The sequence below is a fragment of the Rhinolophus ferrumequinum genome, chromosome 2 (assembly GCF_004115265.2).
Source record: "Rhinolophus ferrumequinum isolate MPI-CBG mRhiFer1 chromosome 2, mRhiFer1_v1.p, whole genome shotgun sequence".
Taxonomy (NCBI): Eukaryota; Metazoa; Chordata; class Mammalia; order Chiroptera; family Rhinolophidae; genus Rhinolophus; species Rhinolophus ferrumequinum.
In genome coordinates this window covers 78,881,765-78,897,599 of record NC_046285.1, presented here as the reverse complement: position 1 = coordinate 78,897,599, position 15,835 = coordinate 78,881,765, and the positions used below count along the sequence as shown (strand labels likewise).

The window sequence follows — 15,835 nt, the reverse complement described above, 5'->3', positions numbered from 1 at the left end:
TATTTTCTTGAAGTCGTTTAAGATACCAAGCATGAGCTCTACTGGTAGAGTGTCAAACCTCCAAGCAGGCAGCAGACGTGCTGGTCCTTCCTGGCAGTTCCAGGGTAGGGTGACGGGAGCACATGCAGTATGTCACATGTACTAGGTCGGCCTTTTGGGCGCCTGCCCAGACTGTACCAGCTGTGTGAGATAGCAGTTGGTTGATCTAATGGGCTCGTTCTCTTTCCAGGTGGTTTCATCAGTTTCAATGGCTCCTGGAGGGTCCAGGGAATCCTGGCCATGTCTCGATCCCTGGGGGATTATCCGCTGAAAAACCTCAACGTGGTCATCCCAGACCCCGACATCCTGACCTTTGACCTGGACAAGCTGCAGCCCGAGTTCATGATCTTGGCATCCGATGGCCTCTGGGATGCTTTCAGCAACGAAGAAGCTGTTCGATTCATCAAGGAGCGCTTGGATGAACCTCACTTTGGGGCTAAGAGCATAGTTTTACAGTCATTTTACAGAGGCTGCCCTGACAACATAACAGTGATGGTGGTGAAGTTCAGGAATAGCAGCAAAACAGAAGAGCAGTGAGCCCTTCGGGGTGGCAGCTGCCTTAGACTACAGGGCTTTCAGCACACTGGTCTCTTAAGGTAGTGAAATGTGTGGGATGTCCCTCTCTGCGGGGCGTAGGTCTCCAGTCATGACGCACAGAGGGTGCTCTTGGTCGAGACAGTTGAGAGGCTGGAAAATGGTTTCTTCATGTTTCCCAACTCTTCCGTCCAGTGTTCAAAACCTATAGATATGTAGTTGTAGTTTCACATGTATGAAGTGAATGGCATCTGTGCCATCTATTCTCCCTTTTAAGACTCTTTTCAGGATCCCTCCCAGGGTCCTTCAGGCATCAGACTTCGTGTGCTCTCTCTGGAGCAATGAGCAAGACAGGCCTCCGGGAGCTGCAGGAGACAGGCCACGGCGTCCCCTGTGAGGCAGGGCCCTTTGCTGAGGGCACAGCTGTCCTGAGAATGCTCTGTCCTCCTGAGCCCAGGTTTTCTCCTTGGCAGCAGTCCAGAAACAGATTCGGAACCATCTGTTATTCCGAGGCTGCTCCTGGAGACTGAGGGAAGCCCAGAGGATGGGAGCTGCCTGCACCCCAGAAATAACCGTTTTCTCTCGCTCCCCTCTATTAGTTAAATAGACTTTGTGTGTCACCTGACCAGTCTGTGTGTGTTTATCCTAATCGTGCATGACCTTAACCTTTCGCTTACACCTTCCCTTAGGTAATAGGCAGCTGTTAAACGTCAGTACCGGACACGATTTTTTGTCTTTCATTACCAGAAACCTATTAGCGGAAGTGAAAAAATGCAAATCACAATATCATAATTCCTTCCATCTTTCAGGGTAGATAGAGGAAAATAATGACTGACAAGTCACAGTGTCCCTTGGGAAGTGTGTTGTTTGCGGCGAGAGAGAAAGCTGGTGAGGTTACCGCCCTGCACTGAGCTCCAGCTGCCAGTGTGCGTGTACGTGTGTGTGTGTGTGTGTGTGTGTGTGTGTGTCCCTCTCCTCTACCAGTAGCTTTCAAGTGTCTTTTGAGCAGTGTTCTGAGAAGCAGCAGCCTGGACCTGCATATGTTTGAAGCCGAGTACAGAGTTCTCAGCCACATTTTGGAATTTGGTGGCAAACTGCTGGCATGTGCATGACATCCCAGTGGAAAAACTGCCGCCTTTAACATTTGGTTGCAAATCACCATCCACACTGGGTAGCTTTCCTCGGGCAAACCATTCAGGGGCAATGGAGCAGGTTGTTTGGGCATTTCAGCTCAGACCTGTATTGTTAAGCGGCCCAGAGTTATTTGGTGGCCAGGCTTGCTGCTCTCCATTTTCTATCACCAAAGTCATGTTTTCAATCTCAGTATTTTACAAGTTAGTTGACAGAAACTACTAGGTCATCCTGTTTGCCTGACTGAAGTGGCTCAAACAGCCAAGCAAGATTTTTGTCGTGTTCCTGGTCCTCTGTGTCTGAAATGCCAGGGTGTCCACCTGGTTATGCTCCTTCTGAGTTGGCGTTTGTTGTTAACAGCCCCATTCACCAGCCACCTCCTGCCCTGCCTTTCTTCAGCTTGGAGCTTCCCTGAAGCAGGTTCCAGGAGAGAACTTGGGTGGATGAAAAGATTCCCCTCTGGCTACCAAGGACTGCAGTCTGTTTCAGTTCCTTGGAGCGCTTAACCTTTCTTTGACCGCAATAAGAATTAATAATGATGTCCCAAGGATTTGCTTACTTTTGTAAACTGTAACATAGAATTTCCAACATTAGAATTAGAACCTTGGTTATTTGTTTTTTTTAGCCATAGAATGTTCTAGTACAAAATATCTACCACCATTTTAGACTACAGTATTAGCCTGTTGAGAGGCACTGAACATTTAGATGTGTGTATTTGGAGGTTGGCGGGGCGGGGGGGGGTTGGGAGGGGAAAGTGGGAAGCCTACTGGCTGTGGTCAGTGATGGGACAGTCAGGCCAGGTGGCCTGAGTGTGCGTGGAGATGTAGGACGTTCTGACTCGAGAGTTGCCGCAGCCCACCATCAAACTGGCGTTCAGGAATAAGCGATTTCAGCATTTTACGGTACACAGTCAATTTTTCTTTTTTCTTTTTAACTTAACCCCAAAATTCATAATAACAAGGAAAAGACATTTTAAAATTCCATGATCATTGTTTTTGTCTAAAATGAAAATAAGTAATGTTTTGCTGAAGATGAAAAAGAAAATCTATTAAATGAGCACATTAATGTTTATTTGCCCTACAAAGTAATAGACGGTGCTGACGGTAGGGATGCATGACTTTCTCTCTGACTGAGGTTCACGAGACATCTTCTAAATTTTGCTGTGTAGAATTGATTCCTTTCTGACTTTAGCCAAGTAGTGTGTGTATTTCCTTTTCCCTTTCTACCTCTTTTTCTCCCACTTTGGCTTGTAGATTTTTAAAGATAGATGTTCTAAGCAAAATAGCAGTTTGATGAATACCTGTGTCTAAAATCTGAGTGCTTTGCTCCCTGCCCCTGTCCTGATCTCTCTCCCTGACCCTCCTGCAGCTGTTGGGGGTCTGCAGGCTGCTCCCGTTTTTTTCTAGCGATAGGGAAAGTTGAATCTAGCTATTAGGAAAATTGATTTGAGAAGTTTGCATGTGAAGCTTCCCTAAACAGCACTGCCAAAGCTTTGGAATTGTCACCCGAGGCTGCCCAGACTGCCTCGCCCGAGTTCGCGTTGCCAATAGCCCCCATGGTGCCAAATTTGGGATGGTTTTACAGTCTTTTAGAAACGAAGCTGGGAACGAGCGAGTCACCACGTGTCTGAGTCCCCAGCAAGATGCCACGCCCAGGGCCTGGTTGGTGCACGCTCCGTTGCTGCCGCTGCACTGGCAATCTGTACGCTTCCGAGGGGCTGTGGCTTGCGTGGGGGGGAAGGCAGGGACATTGTTTTTATAATTCATTGTATTTGCAATTCTCTAATCAAAGAAATAAACAATACCTACATAGAAAATTCCAGAGCTAGTTCCCAAGACCTGCATTTATTTCATGTGACCTATTAGCCCAAGGCACTTAACTCTGAAGTTGCTGTTCTGATTCGCATATGTACTCATTACTGGTCACCAGTGGTTACCTTCTATTCCTGCCTTAGATTGAAGGTATTGGCTTCTTGAATCTTGTCTGCGCAATAAGAGTATTACAGAGAGTTTTATAGAGCAAAGGAGCATATGCAATCTGGATAACTGAAAACAGGCCTTATTTTATACAACTTGAATGATTTCAGCCCAGGAACATTTTGTGCCAACAGCATTGTGTGAGGGTGATAACCATCTCGATCCTATCTGAAGTAATGCTAGGAAACTGAATACACTATTGAATTGGATCACTGGGATATCTGGCAAGGCATGAGGGATTCACAAAGTCAGTGTTCACTTCTTTCTTTGCCTCGATTTTCCTCGTTTTTTCCCCCCTAAGTTGTTGCCAGATCGAACTCTCTTGGAACTGTGTTAACAGAAGGTTTAAAAAGGGCAACATTTCATTGTACATTTGAAAGTATAGGAATACATACTCTGGATAAAGTGTTATTTTCCAATGATTTCAGAAATATTTTTCCTCCTTTTGACCCATCACGAGACTGATCTTCCCCCAAATTGCCTTAGCTCGTCACACCAGCATTCCTGAGCCAGCACTGACCTGACTGTTACATACCACGCTGGGGCTATGTAACTGCCTCGGGATTAAATCATTGAGATCTAGACTTTTGAGCTAGTTAGCTGCACACTGCAGGAGGAACGGAATCCCAGTGTTCCCCACTGTCTGTTTTACAGAACACAAGTTCCAAAGATACTGCAAATACAGGGTTTCAGGGTCAAATGACTCTGGAAAACAGACTGTCTTAGAAAGTTAGTGTGATAAGTACATGGAAGCTTCTAATTTAAATGCCCTGCCAGGGAGAAGAAGCACATCGCAGATTAACTGCAGTTAGCTCGGTGTTTTGCAGATGAATTGGACCACAGACACTTTTCTAAGTAACACCTAGTAACATTCCAAGGAGCACGTGTCCCACAGGAGCCACTTGGGGAAAGTCTGGTATGTGGAAATATTACTGTTTTCTCATTCACTATGACTCTTTGTAGTAGCAGCACAATTTGCAATTTAGAAGCCCTAATCCATTCGACGAAGAAGCTGATCTGTTAATGAAAGCCGTGTTAAGAAATAGTATGATTTAATATGACCATCAGCAGCCTCACATTGATAGCAGAAGCTCGATTAGCCTAGGTGAAGCCCAAGGGAACCACTGTTTCCCTTAGTTTATGTGAATAATAAGCAAGAGAGCTTGCTATAACTAGGGTTTCTCAAATTCATTCCAAGAGCTTTCAGTTGCTTTTTTGAATTTATCTTGGCCTTCCAGATGGAAGCAAAATAAATGTTTTTCCATTTCATCATTATGTGACAGTAAAAGAAATATTTAAAATAGTAGAAAATGGGGGAAAAGTTATATTTGGTTTTAATTCATTGTAAAATTTTTAACTAGATTTTAAAATTCATGTATCCGTTGTATAACACAAATGTAAGCTATTAACACTTAATTTGTTTTTTTCTTTCCTCTTTTGTCCCCAGATTCAATGAAATAATCTGAAATCAATCAAAGCTCATTTGTTCTAAAATCCCTGTCCCTTGCTGTGACACCTTTTCACATTGTGTGTGAAGTTTGGCAAGTTAGCTCTTGTCTAAAATGTCAGGCTTGACTCTAGCTACATCATCGTTAGTCTCAACCTGGACAGTGGGTTTGGGAAACTCTGGGAGATAATCCCCAAAGAATGGATGAGACAAATCTAGGTGAAAACATGGTACAAAGTGAATTTAGGGTAAAGTCATTAGCTTAAAATTACATCCAATGTTTAGGAACTCACCCATCCACTGTACGTTATCCAAAATAGTAAAAAACTGAAAGTAAAATCTCTTAGACTAGGTGGCAGGTTACAGAGGGCAGATGACAGTTGACACCATAATGCTTCCATTAGATATGTGCTTCTAAACATGTTTTCTAATAAGTACATTTTTGCTAATTCTTCATAATGTTGATGCTTTGTCCGTTTTTTTATTTTTACCATTGTTAAGGGGCAAACTGTTTAACCAAGGGTTGATTATGATAGTTTTTATGTGTTTAGCGATAACCACACCATCATTTGTGCAATCACTTTAATAAATCCAAGTTAAGGACTTTGAAGCGAGAGTGTAGTAACTTAACTGTTCATTTTAACAAACATTTTCACAATTGTTTCACAATAGGCATTTTCACAATTCAAAACTTGACCAAAAAGCAAGCAAGCAGCAAAGATGTAGGTTATATTTAGAGGTGTGATTACATTTATTTTAGATGTCCTATAATCTGGCATTATTTAACCACAAAATCCGCTCTGACATTTGCCAAATCTAAATTAATCTCAAAAACCTCTAGGGCCCAGAGTCCCTCGCTCTGAGCAAAGCAGCTTACTGTGAAGGCTCAGGTGGCAGATTGTGGTGGGGGCAGGCAAGGGGTAAGTACAGCCTCGCTGGGTCGCTGGCTACATCTGTAGGGGATGGACCGTGTGTCAGCCACACTCGTCACCTTTTGTCATGAGGAAATTCAGAGGTTAAATGTGCTATCAGGCATTATCTCAACATATTTCTAGATTAATTAGACAATGCATAATTTGAAATGTGTTCATGCAGAAGCAAAGGTAGAAGCCATAGTCAAGGGATTGGGGAAAAAAAATCTTTTGATACCCAGATCTTAAAAAATGTAAACAGTAGATTATCTAAAATTTGGGTTCTCAGACTTTTGCCACGCACGTGTTGTGTTTAATTGTGGTTGTGGGCAGCAGCACAGATCAGTCAACGGCAGTTGTTCCCACTTTTAATCTGTCCAAATGCATGGCTTCCCACTTACAGTTTTGGCTAGCGCTTTGCTTACATGATAATGAGGACTGAATTCTAAAGCTCCTTTTTGTAGGACTGATGACACAGTCCTATAGGTGGATTCCACAGGTGGAATCACATTTAAGAAAAATAGTTTGGAACATTTTTAATTAAAAGAAAATGCAAAATAAATTTCCAGTGTGGTCAAAATCAAAATGTAAAGAAAAATTTTTAAAGAAAATATAAAAAACAAAATCAAAGGAGAATACTCTAAAAGGAAATATTTTAAATTAAGAAAAGGAGACACATTTTATTACTTTATGAATCAAGCTTTCTGATATTTGTGCTCTTTCTGAAATTAAGGAGATCACACTGAAATAAGAAAATGAACATTGACTTATTTGTAAAGTTACTAAAGTTACAGTCCCTATTTCATTCATTCCCAAGGAAAATGGATAGATATGCTCTCATAGATAGCTGTCCTAAACTACCTTTACCATCCTAGGTTCTGTTTACTTTCCAAATTCTAGACATGGTTTTACCCTGAATCCTAAGAATTCGTGCATTTTCGAGGAGGAAATACCCGTTTCAAATTTTAAAAAATAATGCCATAGACTAAATGACAGACCTTCCATTTCAGAGTGGCCAAATAAAACTGAGGTAAGATAAACATAGTCACAGCTACAACCAAGAGTGAGTTTTAACATACTGGAAATTTTCCACATACCAACGTGAGTACCCGTGAGTATTCAATTTAAAATAGACGATTTCACAAAAAAACAAGCTACAGGGTAATTTAGTGTTCTTGCTTATTAGAAAGTTTCTAATCCGTATAAAGCAAAGGGTCATTTTGCTCATCTAATTTTTAAAAAACATCCTGTAGAAATGATGTAGTAGACATCTGTAACCTAAGAGAACGGTGTCTCTTGTGCAATTTTGAAATTCCCATCTGTCTCACTATCTGTAAGGACAGACAGTGACTGCTTAGTTTAGTAAGGAAAAGGTATGAAGCCTGCTATGGGGGAGAAAACTGGAACCATGGGCCCATAAGCAAGAAGACTCCCCTATTTCGGCTCCAAGACCACAACCAAATAGTCTTTATGTGTTTCATCTTGATTGCCCTTTTACCTCAGGCATACATTCAGAAAATGGAAAGATAAATACAAAAATGGAGAAAACCCATAACCTTTGTTTCTAGTTTAGACGGCAGTGTTTGCCCTTTTTAATTTCTCCGAAATACACGTTCACATTGGAACATGAACACCGACAATATTGTCTTCAGTTTAGATTCCTAAAGCAAATGGTTCTGGTTTATAGCGCTTACATAACTTCATTTCAGATTACAGAGTTGAAATCTATTTTGCAAAGCCTCAGCATTCCCATGCTCAGCCAGTAAAAAGAAAACAAAAACAAAAGAAGAAATTCTAGTGAGTTCGGAAGAATGATTATTCTGACAAGCCTGGAAAATACTAATGAAACAATTCCCAGACACTCCAATGTGAACTACGTGCCAAAGGTACAAGATGTATTTCTTGTTAATAGAAGCATCATCGCGTTTATAACAGATTGATTTACCTTAGAACAGATTGAATTGAGAAAGCCAATATTTTTACTATCAGTAAATAATGCTTACATATTTTATTCTTTCTTTTGTTAATTTTTTTTTCTGAGCACCCCCATGTGCCAAGCAGAGATAGTCTAGTTGAGTGTACGCGTATCTAACTGAGTGTGCTAATTGAGTGTAGTGAGCAATCAGGCACCATCCCTGCCTCCTTCGAGCCCAGTGGAGGCTTCACAGATATTAACGCTCAGTATTGGCTGAATGGGGTGAAAATTGGCATCTTTCATGATTTCCTCCAATAGGCTTCGATCTGTGAGGACAGGCAGAATTAGAGTAATTCTTTCCTACACATACTAGAGAGTCAATGGTAAGATTGGGAATAGCTTGCTCACATCCAAGCGAGCTGCATCAGATACTTACTCCAGGTTAAGTCACCTGAGTTTCCCAGGATGGAGTGGGGAGGTGAGACAGGAAGCCATGGGGACCAGGGCAAGGAGAGGCGAGTCCCAGTGGCAGGCCACCACTGGAAGCCTCCACCCAAGATGGACAGCATCTATGCCAGGGCTCAGGTACATATGGTCAAAGTCAGGGTGTCGCTCCCTCCAGGATCCTTCTGGAGGAATGAGAGAATTATAGAAAAGGAGAACAGGGAACAATGAGAACATCTTTCCATGGCTTATTTTTATTTTTGTTCCCAAGAGGCTATTAGTGTAACAACCTCACACCCTAAAAGAGAACCCAGAACCGAGAGTGTTTATCATCAGTGTTCCTGAGAACATAAATTAGTGAATTTGTTATATAGAAAATGAACATATTTCAGAAATACAATTATTTCTCAACTTGAAATATGAACAGAAGACTAAATGCTCGATTTTTTTTAATCATAAATTTAGTACCCATAGTTACTTTAGAGATTCCAGAACCTAGGCATGGAATTTAAGTTTTATATTTGATATAAGAATAGCAACATCTGTTTTATTCATGGCAAAGCAAAATTAAATACCAAACTTTTATTTTTAACCACAAGTCATCACTTCCTTCTAAGTTATTTGCTTAGTCATTTCCCTGAGACATCTCTTTCTTTTTATGCCAACTGCTTCTTTATCCAAGTAGTATTTGTTATTGCCAAATTACATTAGGTTCCTTTTGAATTAGAATAATAGAGAGTGAATGAGAAGAGATTGGGAATATCTCATGATCATAAGTGAAATTTTTGTTGTGGTTTTGTTTTTAAGCATGAGAACATATAAAAGGAAATTCAGATTAAGTCAAGACAATTCTGATTTGGTAAGATTAAAACCGTAGGTGGAGCCCAATTTTTAAGGAAAGAAAGGAGGGTTGAAGAGAGTACGAGAAAAAAAAAAAAGCCCACAGAATTGAGTAGTGTTTCCATGAATGGTATATCTCAAAAGTTCTGATCTCTTTCCCTGCTGAATTTTGAAAAAGTAACTTTGTATAAGCTTTTACTATACCTATTTCAACACCATAAAATTTTGCATCAGCATTTTCTTGCTGTTTTAAAAATCATAAGAGCTGTTTGTTTGTAAAAAAAAAAAAAAAAAAAAAAGAATACCAGTATCCATAATTTATTAGACAATGCTTTCTTTTAGGAATCTGCTAATTATATTTAATAATTAAATCACAGGTTAGAATGACTACTGAAATTAATCAGGCTTTCTGTTAAGTTAGTCTCTGAAAACTATCCATAATAAATACAACAGTACCTTGGCAAAACTTCATTACTCTTGCTACTCTTCGGAGATTTTATACCTACTATTCTATATTTGTCTCTAAGAGACATTTGAAACAAAGTTAAATGTCAATTTGGTGTAGAACCCAGAGTACATGGCAGTGCACGGACACTCAAGATGCATGTGTGTCATTCAGGTCCCTTTGATGTGTGCTAGGGGTAGATTTAGCCTTGTAGAGACTGATGTGTTCATGCAATCACTGATTCTCTGTTGTATACAAAATGAACAGCTAAAAACTCACCCTTAACAAGAAGATTAAAGCAAAAATAAACACATTAAAATGATTGGACTTTATACATGGGACTGTTGCTGTTTCGTTTGTTTTTATTTGGTGAGAACTCATTTTCCATTCTAATGTTCTGGAACTTAATAATTTCTTAATGCTTTTGAGTTAGAGTAGCTGTTGCGCTTGGAGTTCAGGTAGGAAGTAAAGAAACAATTCATGGCGGAGGATAAGAAGACCAAAGCATAACATGTGCCAAGCAGAGCCAGGTTCTGGCGAGGGCTCTCTTCCGGGGTGCACTGTGGACTTGTTGCATCCTCATGGTGGTAAAAAGAGAGACCAACTCTCTGACCTCCTAATAAGGTCACTAACCTCATTCGTGAGGGCTCTAACCCTCGTGATCTAATTACCTCTCAAAGGCCCCACCTCCAAAAATCATCGCCTTGGCCATTAGATTTCAACATACGCATTTTGGAGGAACACAAACGTTCAATCCATTACAGAGGGCCACAGACTGTGGAAAATGTCCTTGATGAGGAACGTTTAATTATCTAGGCATAACAAACCACCCCCAAACTTGGTCGCTCAAAGCGAAATTTGGAATTTCTCATGGTCTTGTGGGTCGATGAGGTTCAGTTAGGAGGTTCGCAACTGGGGGCTGATGCAGTTGGGGCTGGAGTTGTCTGAAGGCTCAACTCAACTCCAAAATTTCTTCACTCACGTGCCTGGTGCCTCAGCTGGTTGGCAGGAGCGTGGAGGGCTGGCCGGGCATCTCTCTCTTGTTCCACACGGCTAGCTCGGCCTTCCTCTCAGGGTATCGGGCTCAGGGTAGTTGGACCTCTTCCAGAAGCATGTATTCTGAAAGACTGAGGTGGAAGCTGCAAGACTTCTTTTGAAGGCTATTTCATGGGGACATTTTTGTGTCCTCATGGGGATTCACAGTATATTACAACACGGAGACGCAAATACTCTATTTGGATATTGATGGGAGAGGACGGCTGGAGAATTTGGAAGGATCTGGGCACACACAGTGCAGAACACATTACACGCACACATTTGCACACAATCTCAAACTTTATTTTAAATAAAGTGAGGCTCGTGACAAAAAAAGTTTTGACAAACATTTTTAATGGCTGTATTATATTCGAACTTAGAACAACACTGAAATTGAATCAATGTTCTCTCAATGTTGAACACTGAGAGATTTTTAATTTTTTTTTAAAAATAAAGAACATGGCAATGAACATCTCTGATCAATTCCTTAGGAAAGAGTCCTAGCAAAATTTCTGAGACAAAGGGCATGAATGCTGAAAGGCAAACTGCCAAATTGACTTTCAGAAACATCTGATAATTTACACACCACTTGCAGTGTAGGAAATGCTCTCTCTCCTCAAGTTGAGGCCCATAAATCCGCTATCGTTCCCTTCTTCTCATTATGTTCTGTTTTTGCCATGCCCACTGTGACCATGTCCTTCCCCAGGGCACACACCACCTGACTCACCATTTTACTAGAGAACGTCCCTCTCCCCTGAAGCATTATGACTGAGTCTGAAGCTCAGAGCCATCCGCCAAGGACTCAGAGAGTCCTCACCTGGCTGGGGTCGGGGAGCCTTCCCACACCATGGGAAATGACAGAGTGTGGGATGGAGTGGGTTCTCTTTGGTTACAAAAGGAAGGATTCCCCATTCTGAAACTGGCAGTCACCAGGGCACTGCAGCTGGAGACTGAAAGAACCATCTGCTAACTGGACTTCCTTCTCATGGGATGGACCTGGTGGCCTCATCTAGGAAGGGGACAGGCCACTTATCACTCCACAGATGCCAGAAAAGAAACTTGTGCAATCAGCCTGGATCCTCCTACTCCATCTCTTGGCTGGCAGAGACTGTATCAGAGGCCCAGAGATGGCCGACCTGCCTTTCTTCCCTTCTCTCCATTCTCCCAGGCCTGGTGCTGAGTTCAGGCTTGGGGCAGTGGGAAGTAAGGGACGTGACAGAGGAATAGGAGAGCAGTGAATGGAGACGGACATCAAGCCCAGAGCACTGGGAGAGTTGCGTCTGCGTTCAACTTGGGTGGGCAGGGCTGCAGCGGGGCTGGGGGGCCCCGAGAACCTCAGCTTACAACATGCCTTAAAATGACTTCTCCAGCCGGTACAAAGTGTGGATTCTCTGTGACAGATTCGGAAATACTATGTTAGAAGTCCAGAAGCAGTTTTTCATCAATAACAAAAACAATAACAACAGTTACATAGCATTTACTATGTGCCAACAACCCTATGAGGTAGGCGTCATTTTCTACTTTTTTGTAGGCAAAGAAACTGAGGCACAAAAAAGGTAAAGTGACTTGCCCAAGGTTCCAGAGCTAGTAATCAGAGAGGCCTTGGTTCAAACCCAGGCAGCCCGCGTAGGCTTCCTGAAGAACAAGAGAGCCCACCTTAGTGTTTCTGGCATTGGGACCTGAAATGGCAAGTAAATATATTCCCCACTACCAGTCGCTTGAGGGTTGCAATAATGTCATTTTATTGAGTTCTTTTCTTTTGGGTAATTGATACCCTTTCACTGAAATTGTAGGAAACAAGTGGAGGCCTGTGGTATAAAGACCACAGCTTCTATTTGGAGCTGTCGCACTGGTCATGGCCCTCGTCCCCTTCCAGAATCCCTGTCCCCTACACTGCCCAAGGCATTTCCACAGGCAAGCCCCCAAGCCATGTACTGAGGACACACTTTTATTTTGAAATGTAGCTGCAGCAAACTGTATGATGTCATCATAGACCCCAGTGTTCTCGGCTGGGGCCCGGCTACAGGGACGTGTCATACAGGGAACCTGCTGCTGGGGACAGCACTTGCCCACAACGGAGGAATCACTACCCATTTTTCTCACTTTGCTGCTGCCCACTGGCATCTTGCCCTATAGTGTGTCCTTGTCATTCCCCCAAGATGTCCAGCAGCCACATCTTTAAATCCTTTGGCAACTACAGCCTGGCTCCTCACACTCTCGGTTCTGAGTCAGGGGTAATGCTTTCTGGAAATATCCACAATTCCAATGAGGGAGTTCGTCCTGAGGCCCTCCAACCTAACTCAGGGGCAGTAAGGGAACAGCAGTGGATCTGGACCTGGAACATTCTAGTCCTGGCTTGACCAATGACCTTGGAGAAGTCACATGGCACTACTGAACCTCTCATTGTTCTTCCCTCTCAACAAACCACCATCCATGGCTCTGCACTTACGAAAGTATAATTCAGTGTCTCCATTCTATTAGTCAAAAACAACCCCAATAAAGCTTGTTTAGCATCAGCTGACCATAGCTACTGTCTCAGTTGATTAAATTCTAGCCAACAGAAACATTTTCCTCAGCTTGAGCAACCTTACCTCAAGTGACTGTATGACTCCTCTCAGCGTTTGGAATATTGAACATTGTACATGAGTTTCTTTACCACTTTCCCTATCGCAGAGAAGTTTGGAAACCATTTCCAACTCTCTCCCAGCTCTAATCTCTGTTTCACTACCCCTGGCTGTGTTGTCCATACTCAGAACTCAAAGACTATCCAAACACAGGTTTTGTGCCTCTCCCAATGGCACATGACACCTATTTTGATAGACTCCTTGAGGGTTTGTTCCCCCATTAACCACACGTGGGATAATCAAGAAGCTGATGGAAAGAGAGGGGGTCTCTGTGAGTTAAGTCCTCAGCTCACACAAGACCCAGGAGTTGGCTTGTGTGTATATAAAGATGAATTCCCGGTGGACTCAAGGGTAGAAGAACCCCAAAGACAGCAGAATGGGCCTGCCACATTTCTCAGATTCACCGTTTCTCCCTCCCAAACCTGGCCCCCTTCCAATCCCTTTCTCCCTCCATCCTGCAATAACTGCCTAGCAGACCTCAAGAGAAAAGGGCTTTATCCCCAACCTCGTGCTCAGAAATGCTGTTGTTATAAATAGCTCGGCTCTGGCCACTCTGCATCTCGTGCGTTGATGGGACATGATAATGCCAAGACCGTGCAGGGTAGAGCGAGGGAAAGATTAAGGAGAGTGAAGGGGCAGCCCTCTCAGGGAAGGGCCCAAAGCACCGGCGCCAAGTGCTCTCGAGCCAGCCTCAGAAGTGCACATCTGAGCCCCTTTCATACCCTAGGGGGGGGCCGATTTTATTACTGTACCCAACTACCCATTCCCCACCCTGTAGAACAGTACATTCTGGCCTGCCACGTGACTTGCATTATTTCCTGTGAGAATACATACTGACTGGGTCTGGTATGAAATTTGCTTTGGTCAATGGACGCATACACCAATGTGTTTCCACCAGCTCTTCCCTCCTTCCCTCTACAAGAACAGCATGTTCAAGGCAGGGGCTGCCTTTCAGCCTGGGTCCCAAGATGCGAAGATACATGTAACAGGGTCGTAGCCAGTGATGGCAACCAGTGTGTGCAATGTGGATAGAAAGAAAACACAGCAGCTGTTCTTGCAGCATAATCTGGCAAAAGCTAATGTGCCATGGGTCACAAACTCAATGCTTATGGGCACACAAAGTAACAGAGCGAGGCAGAAAGACGGTGTAAGACCAGGGGATGGCAGGGCTGTGGCAGACGGAAGAGAATTAGCCTAAGGTAAGCTTCAGTATTAATTTTTGTTATGAGTGAAAATAAAAAAGGCCGTTTATGTGGTTAAACATCAGAGGCCAAGATTTTAATAACACCATTGACTAATTGTTGGGACGGAGTCCCAGGAGAGCAGTTTCCAGGCTCTTGCCCTCACAGGGAAAGGTGCTGGCTCGGTTATTAGTTGACCATCAGCTGTAACCAGTTGGCCATTAGCCACTATTGTTTTGTATATAACTGCTGTGGCTACGTTAGCAAGCGCAGATGGTGCAGATCTTGTGGATCCTCCTTGCTGTGTCTTGACCTGCTGCCATCAAGACTGTGGTACAGGAAGACTCCTTGTTGGGGTACTGGCGGATGTTTGCTTCTTGTGTCTCCACCAGCTGCCATTGAGAATATAATGTAGTGATATGAACCCCCGATCTATGGCTTTGTTGTTGTTCCTCTTTGGCCTCAACATCTCCTGTGTTCACCTGCCGAGAGCTGATACCCTGCATTACACTTGGCGCAGCGAGCAGGGTACGGTGCCGGCCAAAGCTCTCCGCGGGGCGGTGGAGCAGTTTGTGCGCATGAACACTCAGTCTCAGGAAGCCCATGAGGAGCCCGGCGTGAGCAGGAAATGCGATCTGCCTGGGAGAAACACGACTCCCCAGTGAATTGGTGGTCCTCTCGAGCCTCTGGATGGCATACCACACTACTGGCCGTAGCAGGCGTCGCCTGCTTTTTGGTGGTCCGCTGCTGCCATGGGCTTCCAGAGTCTCGGACACCGTACACCAGGGCCACCACCCACTCGGACACCTGGAGCTGTGAGAAGGATCCCGGTCAGGTAACGGAGTCGTCTGCCCCTGGGCGGAGGACGTGTCCCCCACACAGCATGTGGTGCCTGGTGTGGCCGCTGTTCCCATGAGCTGGCCCCCAGTGGAGGGGTGGGGGGACGTGGATGGTTTTCCGACCAGAGGCTGGAGAAAGCGAAGGTCGTTGTGGCCCTGTGGGCTGGGAAGTGCTTGCTGAAGCAGCCCGGATGCGGGACTTGCAGTCCCAGCAGGAAGCGCTGCAGGTTCCAACGCCAGCTGGAGGAGGGGCTCCTTGGCAGAGGGCCTGAGGCAGAGGCCACTCGGGAATCCGTGGCGGAAGACGTGGGTGAGATTGAAAGTCGTCCCTCACCCCCAGGTTCGGCCCCTTGTGCAGAAGTGTGTGGCAAGTCCTTGCCCTCGTGGATGCAGATGTGGAGTGTTCCTTTCTGCACAGGAACCCTGAGCACTTTGAGGGGCCACTAGCTGCTGTTGTTGGAGTAGGTGTGGAGT

The 15,835-nt window shown here is 43.9% G+C and overlaps 1 protein-coding gene across 1 annotated transcript in view; it reads left to right on the top strand.

Annotated features, from left to right (window-relative positions):
* Positions 1 to 9,536, top strand: part of PPM1L (protein phosphatase, Mg2+/Mn2+ dependent 1L) — a 256,788-nt gene extending 247,252 nt beyond the window's left edge. The window contains exon 4 of the mRNA XM_033127250.1: positions 230 to 9,536. Coding sequence (XP_032983141.1) covers positions 230 to 576 — 347 coding nt within the window. The 3' untranslated portion in view covers positions 577 to 9,536. The remainder of the gene's footprint in view (positions 1 to 229) is intronic.
* The last annotated feature ends 6,299 nt before the right edge of the window (positions 9,537 to 15,835 follow it).